Source organism: Anser brachyrhynchus (genome assembly GCF_964034855.1).
Source record: "Anser brachyrhynchus genome assembly, chromosome: 3".
In the NCBI taxonomy this organism is placed as follows: Eukaryota; Metazoa; Chordata; class Aves; order Anseriformes; family Anatidae; genus Anser; species Anser brachyrhynchus.
Window position 1 is genome coordinate 25760358 of NC_137696.1, and position 23672 is coordinate 25784029.

The window sequence follows — 23672 nt, forward strand, 5'->3', positions numbered from 1 at the left end:
TCACCTGATCAGTTTGTCCAGGGCCCCATCCAACTTGGCCTTGAACACTTCCAGCTATGGGGCATCCACAACTTGTCTGGGAGGCCCTCACCACCCTCACTGTGAGACGTTTCTTCCTTATATCTAATCTAAACCTATCTTTTTTTGCTTAAAACTGTTACCCCTTGTTCTATCACTACACTCCCTGACAAATCATCCTTCCTGTTTGTGCTGCTGCATAGGAAGATTTTTCTCTCCTCTTGCATTGCCGTAGACATCAGAGTCCAGTACCTTCTACAGCATCTATCAAGGCCAACTAGAAAGCCTATAGTATCTAAGAGGCCTCTTCCATCTCCTGTCAAAATAGCAAGAAATAATGGAATAAGAGACAGAATGGAAGGAAGAAATAATAGGTGATGAGATGAAGGAAGAAAGAGAACAAGGGGGCTGAAATGTGTGGAAAAGAAGGATTAGAAAGATTAAATTAATGGTAGCAAGGAGGTACAGGATAGAAAGGAGAGAGAACACAATTTTAGTTAACAACAAAAGCTATCAAGGATATCTTTTGAAATATAAATATATACTGCTATAAACTGTCAGGTCTAGGGTTGTCTACTAAGTCAAGGCCTCCGAGGCTTTTTGGTTCCAACTCTTTCACCCTATCTTGATTGTATTCTTTGTCACGTCTCTCATTTAAGCTTTTGTGGTGGGTGGACTGAAATAACTTTTCATTTTTTAAGTGTATTTCTTTGGGGAGAATTCACCTCCCATTAAATCATAAAGTTTTGGAAGGGCTCAGATTATACTGATTACGCTTTATGGCACAATATGATGGCAACATGGAATTTGATTCGTCTTTCATCCCGCTATTTCTGTCTCTGTCAGTTTTACTGAAAGCCTTCAAGAACTTTTGAATTTACACTGAAATCACAAAGAAAAGCTGAAACCCAGATATAAGAATCCCACTGGAGTGAGCTTATTGTGGGGAAAAAACTACTGAGGTCTAAGCTTGGGCAGTTTATAATGTTATCATACCATTGTCTGGATTTAATTTTCTTCTCCTTCCATCACTCTCTTCTGTCGCATTCAGAACACATACTGTCATTAATTTGGGGAAAAGCTGTGTCAGGTATATAGAGAGAGCTACAGAACACAATGCCGTTACTGAAGTATATTGCAGTGCTCTTGATTTTTACTATTATCATTGGCTCGTAGGGCTATAATGACGCTCGTATGATTCCTATTAATTTTTTTATCTACCTAAAACAAATAAACAAAATTTTAAAATATTTTAATTAGTTATTTACATAAAATTATGACAATATTTGCTTGCTTTAAACAGACATTGAATTTGTGAATATGATCCTTTCTTGTTGTTAGATCATTGTCCCTATCAACAACTGCTCAGGTGGCTCTGACTGCAGATCTACAGACAAAAGAAAAAAAATTACTATTTTATGCCATTATACCCCATTATATTGTTAATGTTCTTTCATTTCATTTTCAGTATTTTTTTATTATTCAATGTTCTTTTTCAAAAACTCATAGTTGCTTTAACTTTTTCCTCAACCATAGACATACATTCCAGGCTGTACAGCACATAGACCAGCCGATGGTCTTAGAGGAGATAAGCAGTAGAATGTGGAAGATTAAATTTGTGCTAAGCTACATGTAGTGCAAGCTGTTACTTGTGACCTAAAGTGTTAGAATATATGCATAGATATTTAAGTTCAGAATTGTGGTAAAACATAAATTACTCTGATTTGCCAAACTCTGATTTGATCAATAGATTTGCCAAAATAGATGAAGCTGAACTGGTCCACAGTAAAATCAAGCCCTTCACATAAAACATTTTATAAGGGAAACAACTAGAATCCTTATTGTTTTCTTTATCTTCTACTTTTCTCAAGATTTTTTTTTTTTGCTCTTTTGTGTATAAATTTTACAGATGTGGTATTCATATTGAATTATGAATGTTATGGCTCAACTAAATTATATGCATATATGGGCAAATCCCTAAACTGCTAGCCTTCTCAGATATCCAATCCCCTGAGAAAGCCAATTTTCTTTCATGTCTGAACAAAAGAAAAATGTACTATTAAAATGCAATTCAGAAGTGATAAAAACTGCAAGTGGAGCAGCCGGCTCACAGCACCTTCGGTGTATTCTCTGGGACACTGGGGCCACATTAATTTTTGTGTGCATGTGATGTCCATCCCATGTGCAAATTAGCATTACAAGTACCATAATCTGTCTTATGTGAGTGTCCTTTCCCATGAGTATACACATACTACTATAGCTTTGTATAATTTAAGTCTGCTAAATCAGTGTTTTTCTTTTTGCTAACTTTACATGACATTTGACTGTGGTACTGGATAGAATAAATTGATATAGCTAGGAGTATTGTTAAATAGTTTCTTTTTATGAAGTGGAAAGAGAGGCATATAATTTAATAAAAATAAACAAGCTCACCCAAACAGTTGTTGATTTGTTAGTGTAAATAAATCATTTTGTGAGTCTGTATCAGCTGAGAAACAGGAAGAAACATATTTTTATCCCCATCTTTATCAAAAATGTGTTTGACTATAACTCTTATTGGGACTCTGGGTTCTGAAAAACTTTCAACTAGTAAAAGGTTTTAATTAACTACACCTATTATTGTGGCTGTTAAAGTGATGTTTTAAACTCTTGAAACTTATTTCTAATTTTACCACTTAATAATTTTTCTGCACTTGTAGAATAAAGAACACACATTTCTTTTTTTGGAATACCAGCAATGATAAGCTTCATTCATGGGATTTTCCTTTATATTAAAATGTATCTCTTTGCTCTTGTAACTATCTTGCAAACTAAAATGGGCAGATGAAACTGATATCTTTGTAGGGTCTCTTGCAAATCCATTATATATGAGATGCCTTTCACCCTCCTCCATACAGTTTACTGTGGGACCTACCCAGAAAACCTGTAGGTGCCCACAGGCTTTAGTGATGTCTATCTTAAAACAACCTCTATGACCAAAGAAGGCATCTGGAATTTCACTGTTCAGTGGTAGTATGCAAGAAGGGAGTTCACCCTCAGTATGACTAAAGGTGAAAGAATCAAATCCCAAAAGATTGATGGTTAGGGCATACTGATAACTTCAGAGTAAAGTACACAATTTGTGTATTTAGAATAAATCATTGATTTGCTTTGTGGTCTGCCAATACATGAAAGCCATCAGTACTATCTGTCTAAGTTTCTATTCTGCTCAACTAGGCTACACCTTATATAGTTTTGGTTGACAGTTATCAAAGGATACACTTTCTACTTTAAGGTACAAAAGGAGTTCTTTCTGGTGTGAATTAGTCTTGGTCTATACTTACACTGCTGGTAGCCTTGAAATGCATCCATCCTGATGGAATGATCAGGTTGAGGTTGTGTTGGTTGCCTTTTAGAGTACGCTACTTGTAAGGTGGATGCAAGGTTCTCCAGAAATGAACTCTACTTTTGCATGGTGGAGGCCTTCCATTGACTGGTGGCACATACTGCATTGCACATGTCAATAAGGAAATCACACCAAACCAGTCCCTGTTCATTCCTTCTATACACCACACCAGTTAGCAGTGCAAATATAGCCAGAGTAATAATCTGGCAATGCAAATGCACCATCTTCTATCTTCTTACAAGGCTTCATTTTATCCTGTTGAAGATCTCTATCACTTTGCTCCAAATTTTATTAAAAAGCAATTATAAAAGAAATTGCAGTAACCCTTCCACAGTACTGAGGAGGGGACATCAAGATGGTAGAGGAAAACAGCAGAAACTTGTGTCCACCTCATTTTCTGCTACATTGATATCTTATTTACATGATTTCTGTGGCATCCGGAGTAGACCATAATTTTTAAATATTTTTTGAATTTCAGATTTTTGCCATTTTCTTCGTATCATAAAAATGAGAAGTATGATCCGTCAATTCATAGGTCAGGCAAATATGGCCAAGAAACTTATGGAATTAAACACTTCCGAGAAGTACAGCCGAATAAGTGGGTAACAGGCAAGGTGAGTCACTACAAAAATTAAAGAATGGCTTACTTTTTTAGATTGCTATTGTATGTGAATTTGAGCTTGATCCTGAGATCATTGAATCCACTGGGTATCTTTGGGCCATCAAGGTTTCTGAACTCGTTGGTAAGTTAAACTGGAAGAAATTCAACAATTCTTTGACCTACAAGGTAAGGATTAAGAGCATGTATAAGTACAGATCTGGTTATATCAGTTTTGCAATTTTTTTTTCTGTTATGCCTTTCCTGATTTAGGACATCATATTATATACAATATAATATATGTATATTTATTCTTACATGCTAAACCTTTAGAAAATTATGGAAGAAAAATGGAGAAAATATAAAATATTTTGTTGCTTATGTTCTTTGGGTGAATAAGGGTGAAAATGAACCTAAACAGTGTTTCAACATGAATTTGTGCATATATTTGCATTACTTATTTTTGTATTAGGTATCATAATCACATTAAAATTTCCCAGTACAAGAAAGATATGGACTTGACAGAACAGTTCCAGCACATGGCCTCAAAGATGATAAAGGGTATAGAATACCTTTTCTATGAGAACAGGCTGAGAGAGCTGGAACTCTTCAATGTGGAGAAGAGAAGGCTCAGGGACATCTTATCAATGTATATAAACAACTGTGGGAGGAAATGAATGTGGAACCAGATTCTTCTCAGTAGTGTCTAGGACAATTAACATCAGGTACAAACTGAGATGAATAACATTCCATCTGAATGAAAGAAAGCACATTTCATGTATTTATTTATTTAATTATTTTTATTTACTTATCCATCTATTTATTTTACTGTGGGAGTGGTCAAACACTGGAACAGGTTGCCTAGGGGACTGTGAAGTCTCTATCATTGGATGTATTCAAAACCTGACAGGACACAGTCCTGGGCAACATGCTGTAGCTGGTCCTGCTTGAGCAAGGAGGTGGACTATCCAATCTGAAGAGGTCCCTTTCAACCAAATTAATTTTGGGGTTTTATAAGATATGATTACTTGTTTTCTTGAAAGTAACTTATCCTTGTAAATATAAAGCAGGTTCCGAGGAATTTTATTTTGAGATGAAATATTTTGTCTGATTTTTTTCCTCAAAATTTTAAGCTTTAGAAACAATATTAGAGTAAAATTTTGATATTTAATCATTACAAAAAATAACTAAATTACATTGTAAATAAAGATACAAAGATCAAATGAAAAGATCTGAATTTGTCTTTCAATGCAATTAATGGAGGGTATGCTTCACTGGAGTCCCAAAGCATAAGCATGATATATAAAAAAATGATATAAAATTTGTTGGTCTTACTTGTTTTATACTGTAAAGACTTTTCCAATCTGTAGCAGTTCTTGATCAGGCTCAGATACCAATATCAACCAATGTAAAGGTATTTGTACTGTTTATCATACGTATATGATGCATATAATATAAATTATAGGACTTAGCTGATACAACTAAAATTGCTTTACTTGCTATCTTGGATAGATTTCAACCTAAATCTCTGGAGGTATATAGCTGTATGCATTAATCCAACACAACCTACAGCCTTCCAACCCCAGTTCTAAATTAAAATGAAGCTTCAGTTAGGAGCTGCTTACCCAAACAGAGAGATAAGAGGGGAAAATAGCTCTTTCTGACCTACCTGCTGATTTAATGGGTCATTATTACCGTTAAAAGAAAAAGAAAAAAAACAAAACAAAAAAAACTCTACCTCCTTTCTGCATTTTAATGGAAGAGGTCCTATAGGCAGGTACAAGGTCATACTTTCAGAACTAAAATCTCAGTGAATTCTGTTACTTTGTTTCCCAAATCTAGTAAAATTTTCCATATGTCAGGGCTCTGAACAAAATTATCTTCTATTAATTAATCACCAGGCTAAATGGCATGTGTGAAGATAATACCAAAAACAATCTGAGTTTTGCTTAACATGTTACTTAACACAACCTTTTTTGGGGTTTTCCATGAGATGATATTTATGTTAATGCAGTGTTTATTACAACCTGAATAGCTGATAACCCAGCCAGGTTGTATAGTTGGCTTCTTAAAGTATTATAATCGAGAAGTCCATCTAATCATTGCCGGTAAGAAAAACTATAATTTCTTCCAAGGAGGCAGTGCAGTGATCAGTGGGTCATAGACCACTGAGCTGCTGAAGTATTATTTGATATTAGCTTTTTTTTTTTTATAACCTCTGTATTAAAAAGTTTCTCTGTTTATGTACATGAGCGTGTCTGAGTTATATTTCCTTTAGATTTTTATGTGTTTATATGTGTGCATTTTAATTCAGGTCTCAAAAAGATTAGTATGTAAATTATATAATTACTTTAGAAGCAAAATGAGCAACAAAGACAAATATTGTATTGTTATATTTCCTCTGGAAAATGAAAGAGTGTCAGCATAGACTTCCTCTAAACATAGTAATTACCATTGATATGTGAGAAAAGTTAATAGTTCTTTTCATCTAGTTATAGTCTGAAAATTTTCATACCATTCCACATAGATTTCTAAGAAGTTACTAAGCTAAGGGAAAAAACAGTTCTACTCTAAATCTTCATTAAAAATAAACAAGTTAAAAAATAGAAATATACTTCTAGTGAAACAATCTAGTTATCCTAGTTGTTAACTACTATGAAAATAAAAAATGCTTGCATATTTTTAAAGTTGTATTAATATATGTCTAAATACCTTGGAATGCCTTTGATTTCTGTGAGAAGTATTGATATAAAGAAAAAAAAATACTAGTCACTGTGAGTTTAATCTAGAGTGATAGGTCCCAAAGTAGCTGGACAGTCAGGGGATCAAATACACTAACTATAATCTTTCAGTTGTCAAAACACTCACATATGTTCATATTTACTGAAGCAGAAATGATAGTTTATGGCCTTTAATTGGTATTGGAATTAGTTTGCATATGCATTTTAGAAAACTGACTTAAATGACAGCATTTACTGTTTTCTTATTTGGAAAATTAGGGACATGACATTTGAAGGCATTCCTTGTTGATAGATTCTTTCCTTTGATGCCTTATTATAGGTGAATTACAGTACAACTGCATCACTGTTTCGTTATTTGCACAGGCATTTGGGCCCTAAACAGAATTTTATTATCTACAAAGCATAAAAATATCCAGTACTGCAAGGAATTAATTTAGAGAACCTAAGCATATTGCACAGAACATAAAGTTGACCTTTACCGTCTACAGCTTTTGGAATAGAGTGGGATGTGGAACACATCATAGATTTAATGTGGCACAACGCAGTCTGCAGAAACTTGGGTGGGACTGTGACTGCCTGCCCATTGCACCCGATGATTGAATCTGCTGTCACCAGCATCCTGATAATAATGAACATTCAGCTTAACGACCGTGATTATGATTATCATAATTGATGTGCAAGTGCAGTGTGTGGGGATCATTACAGCTGAACTGTACAGCAGAGAAACATGCCTTAGTTATGGATAATTTTACTTTTATGCATTGATTGGGATAAAATATGCTTTTCAAGTTCAACAGGCCAGTGTAATATAATTTTAGGAAGATTTCTACATGTATGAATTGATGATTATGAGCTTCTTGCAAAACAGTCATTCTAGCTGTTTGTTTTGAATTGTTTCATTCCATTTATAACAGGAAATAAATAATTAGACGTTGAGTGGAAATCACTTATAGAGTACTGCCAGCATTAATCAAATATCAAGTTCAAATACTTCTGATTATGATGGCCTCACATAGGCTAGGAAAAATAGCACTTGTAATGCACCACCAACACAATTCTGTTTTTGTTGGAGCAGTAGAAACTGAGCAACAGCGTTGTCATCTTCATGTTGTTTTGTGTAATTGCTAGAGCAGGCAATAGTTGTTATAAAAATTATACAGCTTCCATTTTTTGTCACCAGAGGCAGAGGTGACAGGCTCACATTCAGCCAGAGTAGACAAAAGCACAATCAACAGCTTCAATCAATGTAGTTAGATGGTGATTGCCTTCAGCTGAGATTATATGAATTTGCAGAAGTATTTCATTAAATTGTACAATAATATATCAGAAAACCAGGTGTGTGTAAGTACTTTAGCCTGAGTTTATAAAGGACATTAGGATAATACAATGTATAGAGTTTCATTGATTTACAGTAGGTGTAAATTTGTCTTTGTCTAAGAATTGGCAGAAGTGTCCCATTTGGGATAACAGACAATAGAAAATTTCTTGATCTTTAACTAACTTGCTTTCTGCCATAAAGAAGATTGCAAGGATCAAGTCACTCTGAATGTCTCATCTGCATAATTCCTCTCACATTATTTTACTAAGTTTGGACTTTCCGTGGTGCAAAAGAGTACTCTCTGTGGGTCCAGAAAATTCATGCTATTTTGTATAAAGTCTTTTACCTCTAAAACTTCAATAACCCCAGCAGTTTTCATTCTTACTCAAGTTATGGCAGAAGTGGCATAACTGTATCAGGTAGGACCTAAAGTTCCAGCTATGTGGGAAGAATTCCATAAGTGTATAACAAGGCCTGAAAATCTCAGTGCCTTTCAAAGCAGGCTTGACTTTTCTACATGGCCAACCCCTTCTCTTTTACATTCTTCTGAGGCCACTGTGTCCTATGGTTCTACAGAAAATTTGTATTTACATGGTGTTACTGAAGAGGAAAAACTGGAGAGGGGGAAGTGACTTGTTCTGTTTGGAAACTAGTTTTATCCCACATGGGACTAACAACATACTATTATTATGTGTCTATTGGTCAATGTCATATGGCAGAATTGGTACATTATTAATGTTCTTTCATCCCTATCTTATACTGAAACTTAACTAAATTTCACTTTAACTTGACTTTTCTTAATCTTGCAGCAATTATAATTGAGATAAGTATAATGTATGTGTGAAGTTTTAAGCTTTTTCTATCAAGACTGTGACTGTGACTCCTGGACAATTTTTAAGGGTGTTTGCTTGGTTTCTATTCCTTTTAATCAGAGAAGAAATATACAAGAATATTTTCTAATACAGTGTGGTATTCCTGAGGAATGCGGATCTGTGCTGTCAGCCTTATTACATGTTTTGAAACTTTTAAGGCCATATTTACTAGTATGCTGTGTGACAAAATTACAAGTATACAATGAGAAGAGCCAGGACACTTTGAATAACAATTCTTAGTTTCCCCAGTGCAAATGCAACGTGTTTTCCTAAGCGATGCAAAATTGACATAATGTGGCAGCTAGAAGTGACTCTATTGTAGAGGAATTATTAGGTGATCTTTTAAGAGTTTGTGTTTTACACTACCGATTTCCTCATGAGCCATGTCAGGAATAATAAGGGTTGTTGCCAAAGTGTGTTGCATTCCAGCAATCTCCAGCCAATGACATGGCTCCTGTATAATTATTGCTGCTGGCATAACTTAATGGATCTATTTGGATGCTCCAAATGCACCTTTAGTTTGAATTATCAGCTATCTGGTTCCAAGGTAAAGATGCTTTCCTTCACTTTGCTTCTTACCATATATCCTACACCAAACCAAAAAGTTTAAATCCAAGGATCTGGTCTTACAGCAGTGCATTCTATATTATTCATGAAAAGTCAATATTCTGTAGCATGTGTCTCTCTGCTGTCTACAGAACAACCACTGAGAGTCAGAACACTTTGTATCTTCTTGTGATAATTGGCTTGAGGAACTCCCTGCCTTCATATAGGGTGATTCTTACAACAGCATTACTTTGCAGAATTGTGAGCTCCTTGGAGCTCAGGCATTTAGCTATATTCCTGGACAGGTAGTGTTAAAAAAAAAAAAAGAGAAGTGGTGCCCAAGCTAATATCATGGACCAGATTAATGAGCAAGATGTCTCTGAAACTGGGTAACAAAAAATGACATATAATTGCTTTTGCAAAGTCTACTACTTCTAAATTTTGCCCCTCTTGAGAAGCAAATATTCAAAAAGCCAAGAGTATGTCAGTTCAACAGCAGGAACAGCAGACATTACCTCTGACTCACTGGACTGGAATCTCTTTCATAAGATGAACCCATTCAGTCTTCTAGGAAAGAAAATGAAAATTTCAACTTGTGGCAGTTGACATAATGATTTTTCCAGATATAAGCCATCTCTGAAATGATTTTCTTAGGTGTAGAAAGAAGGTTAAAATTATGAACCAAATTAAAATATACAAAATGGCTACTGTATAAATATATATATATACTGGCTACTGAATATATATATACTGGCTACTCTCTCTATATATATATATATAAAAAATATACAAAATGGCAACTAAATGTAGAAAATAATGTGTGGATACCTAGAAGGATGAAAAGAAAGGCTGGAAGAGCTTTCTGGTGAAGGTTACTGATGACTTGCAGGGTACAATGATGAAGGAATAAAACAATGTAGTGACTAGGAAGAGTCAAACCATTCGGTTGGATATTTGCATAAAAAAGATACTGTCACCGCTTTTCTAATCAAATCCATTCTAGTGGTTATTTGTAAGGGTTTGTCAGCAACTAGTTGAATATTTTATAAAACCTGATTTTCAGTTCTGTGATTTCTCAGTGGGAAAATTCTCTCCCTTGATGATGATCCAGGGCTTTGAAGAATAAATTGATTCAAAAGAGAAAATTAGATGGTCCTTATTATACTGTCTAACTAGCAATCCAGTGTCATTTGTCTGTAGGATGATAAATGTCTTGCTTTGCCTACCTTCCTCATTTAATAATTCAACTTGTATGTTAGTGGCATAGAAAGAAAATCTTGCATTTTAGTAAGAGCTAACTTTAACCACTGTTTTTTGAGGGAGATATATGTATGTTTTTTAACTTCATAAATAATTCCCATTGTATACATTGCTTAAACATTTTAAAGCCTCTTGTTTAATGAGAAAAAGCTTTAGAAACACAGTATCTTGCCTAATTTGTTCAGTACACACTTAAGAGTACATTACACTAAAGTGTGGCAGAGCTTTTGGTGAAAAGAAACATCAGTTGAGCTGGAAACGTTAGTATGAAATTTTTAAATTGATGTTAGTTTTAGGTGTTCACTATTCTGATGTTATTTGGTTTGTTGGAATTGCAAATCCTTGCACTAAGTTGGGAAGTGTTTGGCTTTGACTTTTGATGACAGTTAGGGACTGTTCCGCATTTTCGGGATTCAGGAAATTTGCTTATACATCTGGCAAATATAATGCATTTCAACACAGCCAATTAATCTTGATATTGAATTTAAAAACAAAAAACTAGATATTGAAGTCACTAGCAATTACTGATGTAACATATCTGCAAAAGTTGGGCGGAAGTGTCGACACCAAGTTGGGGGGAAGTGTCGATCTGCCAGAGGGTAGAAAAGCTCTTCAGAGGGACCTGGACAGGTTGGATCGATGGGCAGAGGCCAGCGGGATGAGGTTCAACATGGCCAAGTGCTGGGTCCTGCACTTAGGCCACAATAACCCAATGCAATGCTACAGGCTTGGGGCAGAGTGGCCGGAAAGCTGTGCAGAGGAAAAGGATCTGGAGGTGCTGACTGATGCTCACCTGAACATGAGCTGGCAGTGTGCCCAGGTGGCCAAGAAGACCAATGGCATCCTGGCTTGTATCAGGAATAGTGCAGCCAGAAGGACCAGGGAGGTGATCGTCCCCGTGTACTCTGCTCTGGTGAGGTCGCACCTCGAGTGCTGTGTGCAGCTTTGGGCCCCTCACTACAAGAAGGACATGGAGGCCCTGGAACATGTCCAGAGAAGGGCTACAGAGGTGATGAAGGGCCTGGAACACAAGGAATGGCTGAGGGAGCTGGGTTCTCCAGCTTATTTAGTCTGGAGAAGAGGAGGCTCAGGGGAAACCTTTGCAGGCTCTCTACAGGTACATGAAAGGAAGCTGTGGGGAGCTGAAGGTCAGCCTCTTCTCCCAGGTGACTAGTGATAGAACTCAAGGGAATGGCCTCAAGTTGTGCCAGGGAAGGGTCAGGTTGGAACTTAGGAGAAATTTCTTCTCAGAATGAGTAGTCAGGCATTGGAAACGGTTGACCAGGGAGGTGGTGGAGTTGCTTACTGTCCCTGGGGGTGTCTAAGGAAAGGTTGGATGTGGTGCTTAATGACATGGTTTAGTGGGTGGTATCAGTGGTAGGGGGATGGTTGGACCAGATGATCTTGGAGGTCTTTTCCAACCTTAATGATTCTATGATTCTGTGAAAAGTATGCTTTTTTGTTAATCCGCCTTTAGCTTGGTTGTGATGGCTAAATAGAGTTGAAGTGGAAGTTACAAAGCTTTTCATAACTCTCTAAGATTGAGATTACCTATATAAGTATTCAAAAATGCCTCTAAGATATTAGGACTGATCCTCAATGCTTGGCATAATAAAGGTATGTTCATGGAGTTAGACTAATTGTTACAGCAGGTAACAATCTGGCCAGTGATTAATATAATCATTATATAGATAAATGCAACCTGCTTCCTATTCCTTAGAAATAATGTTGTTACCCATCTTCGCAGAAAAAAAAAAAAATAAAAAAAAATAAATCTCTTTAAGTGCACATTGCTGTTGGATTTACTAACGGAAGTCTAAGAATCACATTCTGCTGGCTTCTTGCAACAGGCACACTTAAGACTGCAGAATCTCACATCTTAAAATGTTAGTTGAATGAAATATTTCATAGCATTGATCTATTATAATTGAATAGTTGTACAATTTATGGTGTTATTAATGCCTATAGCTACTCCAAATGTATTCTAATAAGTTATGCCAGGTATATGCCCAAGCTGAGTGAAAGGCTGGAAGTTTTTGTTGTTTTGAGAGCAAGTGTAGGTTTTTCTCAGAACAGTAAAATTCAGTGCAGTAAAATGTAGCCTAGATTCTTACAGTGCTCTAGAATCTTGGAGTAGTCTACATTACCTGAGTAGGGAAAATCATAGTAAAATTGCATAGTTTTGTGCACTGGCATTGGAGTGAATGAGAGACTGCAAGTAAGACTGCTGCTTGTCTTAGTGGTTTGACATAAGCAGCTACTGCTACTTTAAAATTTAGATCATGAATCAACTCTGAATTTGTTTGCTCCATTTTAATAGTAATATGATATTCACTTTGGAATACACTTCAGTATTTATTCATTTAATGCCAATGAATATCTGTTTTCAAAATGCCCTTTACAAACACAAGTTAAAAGGATGTTCCACCATGATCAAGAATAGAAACTATATTCTTTCTTCTCCTACATACTTTATGGTTTTTGTTCATCTTAACATAAAATATGTATGGAAACTGAAAATCATAGCCACATAAGGAGTTATTTACGAACAAGTGTATTATCATGTGTTAATATTCAAGAATGAGAGTTATGGAATTATTCAAGAATAACCTTTGCACTTCAAATTCAGTCTTCATTTTCATTTAAACAACCTTACAAGCTCTGAGTTAACGTACAGGGGTAATAGCAGATAAGGTACATAGGTTAAGCTAAAAACTGGGATGCACACAGTATCTGTTTCCTAATTGTACTGTTTTTCTTTTCCACAATGAGTCAATCTGAGTAAGAATTTACATTTTGAATGTGATAATAGGAACTAACAATATTTCCAGCCCATGGCCTGGAGTTGTGTTAGGATCTCTCTTACCTGTAGTTGTATGAAGTATATGAAGTATACTGTATATGGCAGTATAAGTGATAAACATTGATCTCTAGCAACTGAATACTCTGCTCTTTTAGAGTGTAACTTGTTAGGTATGAGCGGCTCAAACTTAGAAAACAAAAGAAAGAGAAACAATAAAAACACTGCATATTAACAGACTTTGTACACTAATGCAAAGCTGCTTGATTGAGCAGTGCAGTGTCAACCATGTCTTTCTTCTAATGCTAAAAGTAATGCACATAGACAGAGTGACAATCAGAGTACAGCCTCCCATCAGCTGTAATTAATCTTTCAGTTAACAGAGACTAGAAAAGCTTCTCATCAGTCCCTTCTGAAGTCGGAGGCACCCTGTTTTTTGATGTTTGCATTCTGAGTAAAATTGTCCCCACCAGTTCTAACAAATTGAAACACCAGGCTAATTATGGCAGCTAATGAAGTGTGTGGAATGGTCACAGCTTGTCGTGAAACTGTTCCTTCAGCTCAGATTAGAGTTTCATCAATCACTTTTTTAAACTGATCCAGAATTGCTTCTGCCCAGTGCTTGGCATTTTTAATGCTGTTTCTGTAATTGTTTTTTTCCCCAAAGCTTAGGCTATTTTTTGAAATATTACATTCTCAGGACAGGACTTACAAACTCCAGTTTATAAAAAAAACATTTCATTATTGCCTCTATCAGCTGATCAAGTGCTAGAAAGCTAATAAAAGAGGCAGAAATATAAAACTTGATATATTGCTTTTAATCCAGCTAAAGGTAGCAATAAAGCATATACACATATATGTATATGAATCATTATTACGGTGGGCTGGATGTATACTGCAATCTCATGAGACATGGTTTGTGGGCTGGATGGTTCAAATCCCTCTGAAGGACCTAAATGAAATGAATGAGTTGGTCTTAGCTTATTTCCTAGTGGATTGTGGTCCTCCATATATCACTCAAAGAGTTTGTCATGATTTGTAGTTTTTGCAGATGCTCAAGCCTTTGGCAGCAGAAAGACCAAAATGTGTTGCTATTTAAAGTATTTCAGCACATCAGGTCAAATCCAAAGTCCTCAAAGAAGTATGGGAAACTTTACAGTATAACTGATGTTGCTACTACACCGTCAATGAATAAATTAGCATATGAAACATTGCAAAAATTCCTATTTCATTTTCATTTATAAGATAAAATAGTATTCAGCTATACATTGAAAGTTCTGCATAGACATTAAAGGCATAGATGTTAAAGAAATTATAATGCTAAATTCTTTCCTCAGCATATACAGTAGAATGTAGAATTTGGTTTGGAAGTTATTCAGATGAAAAATGAAATAAACTTTTGCATACATACTACCATAGAGTATGTTTGCACAAGTTGTCACATTTACTATATTTAATACGTATTTATATCAGAACCAAGACAGCATGGTTTTAGTTCAAGTGTGCTGAGCAATCTATTTATTGAATTTGTGCTAATAACTGTAATCCATTTCATTTTTCTGAACACTGCTGAAATTGAAATAAAGTTTATCTATTTATATTTCAAATGTTCCTCTCCCTGAAATTTCTTAGTCATGTAATATTTGACAGAACTAGCTTCATGTCAATGCCAAAACAAATCTGTGGCATAAGCGAATAATCCTTGATGCTGATGCTTTTCCTTGAACTGTATCAATGAACCAGTAGATTTACAAAGGAGAGTAAGCACCACTGAAAATTTAAAAAAAAGACACACAAAAATATGCTATTATATATAAATAAAAGATGGGGAAGAAAAGGCAATAGATATGAGCCTAGGAGCTATTGATTAGTGACAGCATTTGTGAACACGGGGTAGGAGATGACTAGTTTTCCTGGTGTTAGCAGATCTCCAGAGTAGCTGCATACAAAGTGAGAAAGTCCTTTCTCCTGATCTGTCATTTCAGTTTCTTCTGAAGGTAGCTTATATTCACAAAACAGGAAACTTGGACTGTGCCACAGGAAAGTAATTTACTGGGAGAATAAAGAATGTTTATTTTGCTGTAAGCCCCTTTAACTAATCGTATCCACTTTTGCAATGAGAATGCAAGGAAGGGGAGCAGGAGACCTTCATCACCATGAGGAACCCTCTTTGACACCTTTACTGTCCTTTCTGACATGCCACAAATTTTGTTCAAGTTCCTTTAAATATCATCCAGAAAAAGTACAACCTGCATGGAACATGACAGTGGACACATCTTTCTTATAGCTCTGAACTTCATCAGACCTCCAACAGGCGTGAAGACATCACCTCCCTGAACGTTCTGGCAAAGGGCTCTGGCAGCAGTCTGTGCAAGGAAGTGTATGCTTGGAATTAGACCCATAAAGTCTTGTGCACTCTCTTATCTCTGAAGTACTGGTACGTACTTCATTACTTATCTCTATTATGCCATAATATATTTCTATTAGTTTTCAAAGAAAAAAAAAGTGAGAAAAGTAGCACAATATTTAGCACATCCTTTCCCAGATACAGAGAGAGCTTTTGATCAAGTTAAATGATGCTCTGTGAAAAGAGTCATTGAGAAAGTAAGCTGAGAAGGCAGAGTTTTTGTTGTAGCATGAATTTAGCTTTTATAGAACTCATTTGATGGCACCAAAATAAGAATCTATTCTCTTCTTGAATAGAGATGGTTGTTTTCAAGTTACTTCTTTTGTTAAAGCTAAAAGTTGTTTTCATAAACAATCACACACAAATTCTATAAGAAAGCAATGTGATACATAAAATGCACTCTTATTCACACTAGGCGGCTATAGAGCTCACCAATCATTAATTTTCCATGTTGTACAGAGTATCTAATAAGTAACTTTATTTTACAGTACATTTTAAATATACTTTTTTTTTTTTTCCTCCTTAAAAACAGAGTTGGATGAAATCCCTGTTAAACTGTTTTTCCTTGTGGAGCATAAAAGACTAATATAAAAATAATTCAGCAAAAAGTAGTATTGCAGCTGGGAAACACAATTATAGTAAATTTTACATAACTTTCAAAAATGCTTTTCATGTTTCTAACTTACCATCTAGTGGGATCCTTCTCGCGATTGCCAATTCTTATCAATTGAAGATGAAGGCAACTAGTATAGCAGACTCTCAGATGATACTAGTGTAAACTCAGTTTCTAACAGGTATTGTGGTGTGACGATCATATACACCGATATGTTAAAAAAAATAAAAAAATCCTTATTCCAATAACAGCATTATATTTAGTGAAACTATAAAGATCAAATACATTGTGCTTATGAACCAGTCTTCCCCTTTTTCTATAAAGAGCTGGCTGAGCTCTTCACTCCGCTTCAGTAACCTTTTTCTCTGTGTAAAAGTGCTGGTTTTTTTCATTTGAGGTTAGGACAAAATGATAGTAATAATTGTGTGAAAAAATTTTTGCTGTGCCTGTCCCTTCTCACTTTACAAAGATTTTACCTATACTTATGTAATTTGTCCTAAATCACTAAGAACTGGAAGTTTTTCCAAATATACTTCCCGGAAATTGAAGTAATTATTCATTACATTATTCATTTACATATTCAAGTAAATATCTTTGAGCTAAGTGAATACCAATCCTTTTTTGTGTTTAGAGAAACTGACAAACTAAGAACTGAATATAAATGTAATTAGATAAACAAATGAGGAGACTTTCTCAAGAAGGAAACGTCATTTAAGTAACAATTTGTGGTCTAGTGACTGTCTGTCCTTCTGTGTTATTATAGAGAAATGTCGCTTTAAATCCTTGCTTTACTAGTACAGTATATCCTCTCAATTTAGAAAGGTTTTCAGGCATTTCAGATGCTTGCTATGCAGAGTGAGATATAAGAAAATGTACTGCATACTTGGCTGGACTGTTGTACCATATAAAAACACCGATCCTACACATGATATAATAAAAAGTTAAGCTTAATCTTATTGTTCAGTTGCTACTTATAAAGGTGCTAAGGTACTAAAGGTACTCCTACTAAGGTGGGAGACTCATTTCTCTCAAAAATTTGCATCAAGATGTGATTTTGAGTCTGAAAACCTTGAAAATATCTGATAGTAGAGATGTTCAGAAATATCTAAGGCATGTTGACATTGGAAAAACAAACTATAACTACTAATATGCTAGAAGTTACTCTCTCTACAACACAAGATTTCCTAAAAATCTAAGGAAATTTTAAAATCTAAAGTTTCTCTCTTTTTTTTTTTCAAGTTAATTGTAAACTTTTAAAAGCAGATTATTTTTTTCTTACAACTAAAGTAAAATATTATATATATATATATATTTTTTTTTTTCTGATGAGGATTTAGATTCAGAATTTTTCCTCTTTAATTCTTAGTGTCATGGTTTTGGCAAATTAGAGGTAGTTGCAACTTGATCTTGGCAGGTTAAACATCTTCTGGATATAGTCCAGCAGGTTAAAAGTGGTTCTGAGTTTGTCTTGGCAGTCAGCGCTTGGCACTGGCTTAATTTTCTACTGGAATCAGAATGTTATGGTTGAACAGATTAGACAATGAAAGGGGCAGCTTATAAATGGCATAAGTCAAGATACTTATCCCTAAGTGCATTATTTTCTAGTGCATGTCCTCTTGCTAGCAGAATGTGTGTGATGGACAAGATAAGGAGTTGTTTTAAAAGTATGCCCACTATAATAAAAATATGTCCTTTAATTTTCATCAGATGCTTTTAAAACTCTGTACATTTTCTGTACATTGGAATGTAGTTTTAGGTGTAGTTCCATCTCAGATTTAGCAACTTCATAAAAAGTTTATACATTACTCATCAGTGTGTTTTCATACCCAATGAAATTTTATTTATGCATCTTAAATTAAGATGAACATCTAATCCCTCTTCAAAAATATATATAGTTTTTAAACACCCTGCAAGAAGTAGAGATTTGCATAACAATAGCAAATAAACACCTCTTGGGATTCTGAGTACTAACAACTATTTCAAGTGCACATTTGTTTTTTAGCCCAGTTTCAGTAAAGTTCAAGGGTATCCAAGTACGAAATAGCTTGAGGAGAAATTCACATTGCTTTCTTAATTTAATTTACTTGTAAAAAATAGAATAGGTCAAAAAAATAGAATATTATCTTTGGCAATTTTGGTTCAAATGCTGACATTAGGCAGAACAGAATTTGGGTGATGTTGTTTCATAACATTGAACAAAGTACTGCATGCACTATAACTTTGTGTAGCAAACTATGCTTATAATATTGATACTGACTCTGAATATGTCTAAGAGTACCTGAAAAGTGTCTACATAAAGGTGATTTATTCTTTCACAGTAATTAGCTATACACACATACATAAATTCATTATCTACATAGTAATTTATAAAGAAGAATTCATATGTGTATATATTTAAGCATCACAGAGCTAGAACATGTTTGGGAGGAAGAACCAGGAAGTGTCTGGCTATCAGGTCATCCATAAATGGACTAAATGAGCTTAGAGGGTACAGCTGGGAATTCCACCCTCCCTTCCCCTTGGGCAGCTGCAGTCACCATGGGGTACTAAGTAAATTTAACAAATGCAAATTCAGACCACAAATCTTCATTGCTAGTTATATTGTACATGACAAAAAGGACAGGCTAGTTTCAGATCCCAGATTAATTTTAGAGAAACAAAACTTAAGAAAAATAATTCATTGGACCAAATACTTCCCCATTTTTTCTTTGTCCTTCATTACACAAAACTTTTATCAAAGACAAGAAATAACTTGCCTTTGCTTGTGAGAAAGCACAGTAGGGTATGATGCATTTGTAATCCTTAATAAACACAGATATTGAAAAATATGTTGTTCATTCAGAAATATTTGTTCTTTTTTGTAGAATGGCTCAAACCATTGTGTTCTCAAAAGGATTGTTACTTTATATCATGCCAGAGCTTAATTTGAGCCTCTGTGGAAGGATATAGTGGGATATGCTTTTCTTCCTTTGTCTGAGGTGCTTCTAACCATGTATGAGCAGAAATAGGTTCTTTTCAAGGATAGAACTCCTTTCCTACCTTGCACTGATGAGAAGAACAAAAAGTTTTAGAGCTTGTCTTGCATTAGCCAGTTATCTCTAAAGCACCAATTAATGCAGCTTAGCTGCCGAGCTAAGAAAGAAAACTTCAGTGAGCCCAGATTAGTAGCAGAATGCTTCCTCCTCAGAATATTAGAGGAAGTGAGGAATAGAGTTACAATTTCCATGTTAGGCTGTCACAGAGGAGCGTACACTGTTGTGCTATTCATACTGGACACATCATACAGGAAGTATGAAAAACCTATGTGATTATCAGATGTGTGTTTTTTCGAATTCATGGGCCAGAAAATTTCATAATTTCTGGCAAACCATGTTTGATTTTGGTTTCATTATTTATAATTCCAAAAGATTAAAAGTGTAAAAGCTAGTAGTAATTGTAAAGCTCCATGAAAATTTAAGTATAATAATAATTAAATGTTTCTTATATAAATTAAATAGCAATTAATATTTTCTGCCTCTGTTTGGAAGATAGGATATTAAAATGGTGTCATTAGATTTCCTGCTCTGAACATAATTTTCTGATTTTTTACAATACATTATAATAATGTCAATAAAAGATTAAAACTAATAAGTAGAAAAAAACTTGTCTGATGTAAGTGTAACACAGAAAGTTATAAAGTTCCCTTTTATGATGTCTATTCAATATCATTTTATTTTAAGATCTAATGGCAAGTTGATTCAAAGGGTAAGATTTGCTCTTACAAAGCCATTAAAGCAAGTATAAAATTGCCTTCTACCATAGTCACCCAGTCTTTTTAAATCAAAGAGTTTTATTGTTGTTGATGTTGTTTGCATTCACAGGAGGTAATTAGGGAAGGAGTTAGACATCACACTCAGAGCCCTCAAGCTTGTCAAGAACAATTATAAACTTCAATTGAGGAAAAACAACAACAGCAACAAAAAAACAGTTTAGGAGGGAAATTGCCGAGAATGGAGGGAAACAGTTTCATAACATCTTAGGTCAGTTTGTTATTGTGTTGATCTATAATATGGAGATCATGTTTTCCAAGTTTTCATGGAAACACTGTGTTGTTGTTTTTTTCATTGCACTTACCCAAAAGAACACAGTGTAGAGGGTTTAAAATAGGTTACAGCAGTAGACAGTCCAAGCGGGGAGATGATGGCTCCTTTGTTTTTCCCGTCTGTACTGTGTTGACAAGCTGAAGTAAGGAAGGGCATAACTTTACCCCCTTCATCACAGCAGTGGTCACTTGTCTACTATAGTGCAGGGATCTCCGATTAGGCATGCTTTTCCCTGCAAGTCAATACCTCTGCACTGACACAATGAGATCCAGTCCCTAAGGCATGATCCAGGCTTTTGTTATTATCTCTTTTTTTGATGGGGCTAGTTGACCTAATTGGTTAACACATTAGCTTTTCAATTTTATAGCCTTAAGCCACAGAAGACCTATTCCTCATTTTTGGACATTTGTCCATGTTGGAAAGCAGAACTGGCAATCTGTGCCCACTAGCCACAACAACAACATCAAAAAAACAAAACAAAACAAAAACTGAAAAACAGATCTATGCCAAAAAACTATATCCTGAAGTTTATGTCTAATAAGCTATTTAAGCTATGCACAAGAAATAGGTTTTGTTGCCCATGGGGAAGAAGCCATTATTAATGTCCCAGCTCATATCTCTCAATAGGTCTTATGAGCAATGCTGCTTAAAGAGTTTTAATGTACAACAGGGAATTAAAAATTACAGTACCCCTTTCACTGACTGAAATATTGTAAACTTGTTTCACTGGGGCCAGGATTGGTGTCAATGTACTTTGTGTGAAAAGTGCAATAGAAGCATTAGTATTTGACAGCCCTGGTTGAAATAAGTGAAATTAATGGAGCTCTTTTCATATACGACAAGGCCATGGCACCCCTTTCATGCTGCTTACAGACAGAGAAAAGTCAATACTTTTTTATTACTTGATGCTGACCTACATTCTGCACTACAAGTGCCAGGCCCACTAATTGGTTTCAGTTGTAAGAAAAGTTTGCCCCAAAGAAACACTGGAGCAGATAAATCAATCTTTTTTAGGGTAGCTTAGTGGGTTTTGAGCACTTGAAATGACATTTGTGTTATATTGACAGAATGGGTTGTTACACTCATTTTGTCATGTCAGAAGGCCCTGTAATAGTTGGAAGTATTGTTAACCAGTATTGATAAATTTGCTAAGAATAAAAGTTAGCTGGATCAACGTTTCACTTGAGTAACAACTTGCCATTTCTAGTTTGCTTCCTTGTTATAGACCTCTGTGCCTATTAATAGGTCAAGAGGCTTACAATGACAGTTCAATTTAAAACTCTAATTTTACTATTACAAGCATTAGGATCATAGGGAATACTTAAATATGGCCACTTAGTTTTAAACAGAGCGGTCTGTAGACTATGGCTTTACAATGGCAGTGCTGCCTGAATTTCAAATCAGGTATGCACATGAGCTTTGTCTTAGCATTATGGAAAAAGCGAGATGGCACAGAGTGCCTGCCATAAACTAAGGACATTGCTACAGCATGTTTTTTTTTTTCAGAATTTCTCATTGCCTTTTCTAAAATCTTGTTATTTATCTGTAGATATTGATTTCAAGTTAGGGAAAAGTGAGTTTTGTTCCCTGTTTTTACTATTCAATAGCATGAAGACAGAACTATGATTCTAACAGCTGTGCCCACTTTTCAGTTATTCCTTCTGCCATTGATTCCTAACAGAAATTACCTATGGTTTTAGGTCTCTACAGGAGCAACAGATATCCCAGCACTCAAAAAAAGTTCTGAGATCCAAACTTTGTATGGATTGTTTTAACCTTGCATAGCACGTCATCATGTTTGACATCATGCAATCATACCACATCTTCTATATAATTAGACTGGCTCAGAAAAGAACTTAGTGCTCTCAACCAACACTACAGGGATAATACTTTTCTTTAGAGAGGTTATACAACTTATCTTTGAAGCAGTCTTTCATGCTACTTTTCCTAACCTATGAAGGAAATCTGCATTCATACAACCGTATGCAACAACTTTAATTTGTGTAACCAGATCTCTATTTATACAATCATAGAATCTAGGTTGGAAAGACCTAGGTTGGAAAAGACCTTCAAGATCATCTGCTCCAACTATGAACCTGACCTACCAAGTCCAATCAATAAACCATGTTCCTTAGAGCTGCGTCCATGTCTTTCATCATAGAATTAGAGACTCATTTAGGCTGGAAAAGACCCTTAGGATCATCAGGTTCAGCCATCACCTAACACTACCAACTCCACCACTAAACCATGTCCCTAAACACTACATAAGTATTTCTCTTAAATACCTCCACTGATAGCAACTCCACCACCTCCCTAGGCAGCCTGTTTTAATCTAAGCAGCTTTTCTGTGAAGAAGTTATTCCTGATACTCAATCTAAAACTCCTCTGGCACAACTTGAGGCTGTTGTTTCACATCCTATCACTTGTCACTTGAGAAAAGAGACTGACAACCTCCTCACTGCAACCTCCTTTCAGGTAGCTGTAGAGAGCAATAAGGTCTCCCCTCAGCCTTCTTTTCTCCAGGTTAAAAAATCCTGTTTGCCTCAGCTGCTCCTCATATGTCTTGTTTTTTAGTCCCTTCACTAGCTTCATTGCTCTTCTCTGAACATATTCCAGCAGCTCATTATCTTTCTTGCAGCAAGGGGTGCAAAACTGAATACAATACTCAAGGTGTAGTCTTACCAGTGCAAAGTACAAGGGGACAATCACTTCCATAGGCCTGCTGGCCACACTATTTCTGGTGCAGATGAGGATGCCGTTGGCCTTCTTGGCCACCTGGACACACTGCTGGCTCAGCTGGCTGTTGGCCAGCACCCCCAGGTCATTTTCTGCCAGGCAACTTTCCAGCTACTCTTCCCCAAGCTTATACCACTGCATGGGGTTGTTATCACCCAAGTGCAGCATCTGGCATTTAGCCTTGTTGAATGCCATGTAACTGGACATGGCCCATCGATCTAGCCTGTCCAGATCCCTCTGCAGAGCTTTCCTGTTCTCATATCCTCCTCTTCTCCAGACTAAACAACCCAAATTCC

General features: G+C 35.6%; 1 protein-coding gene across 1 annotated transcript in view; it reads left to right on the plus strand.

Annotated features, from left to right (window-relative positions):
* Positions 1 to 23672, plus strand: part of SPATA17 (spermatogenesis associated 17) — a 96702-nt gene that overhangs the window by 68476 nt on the left and 4554 nt on the right. Inside the window, exon 9 of the mRNA XM_080585078.1 lies at positions 3882 to 4017. Coding sequence (XP_080441204.1) covers positions 3882 to 4017 — 136 coding nt within the window. The remainder of the gene's footprint in view (positions 1 to 3881; positions 4018 to 23672) is intronic.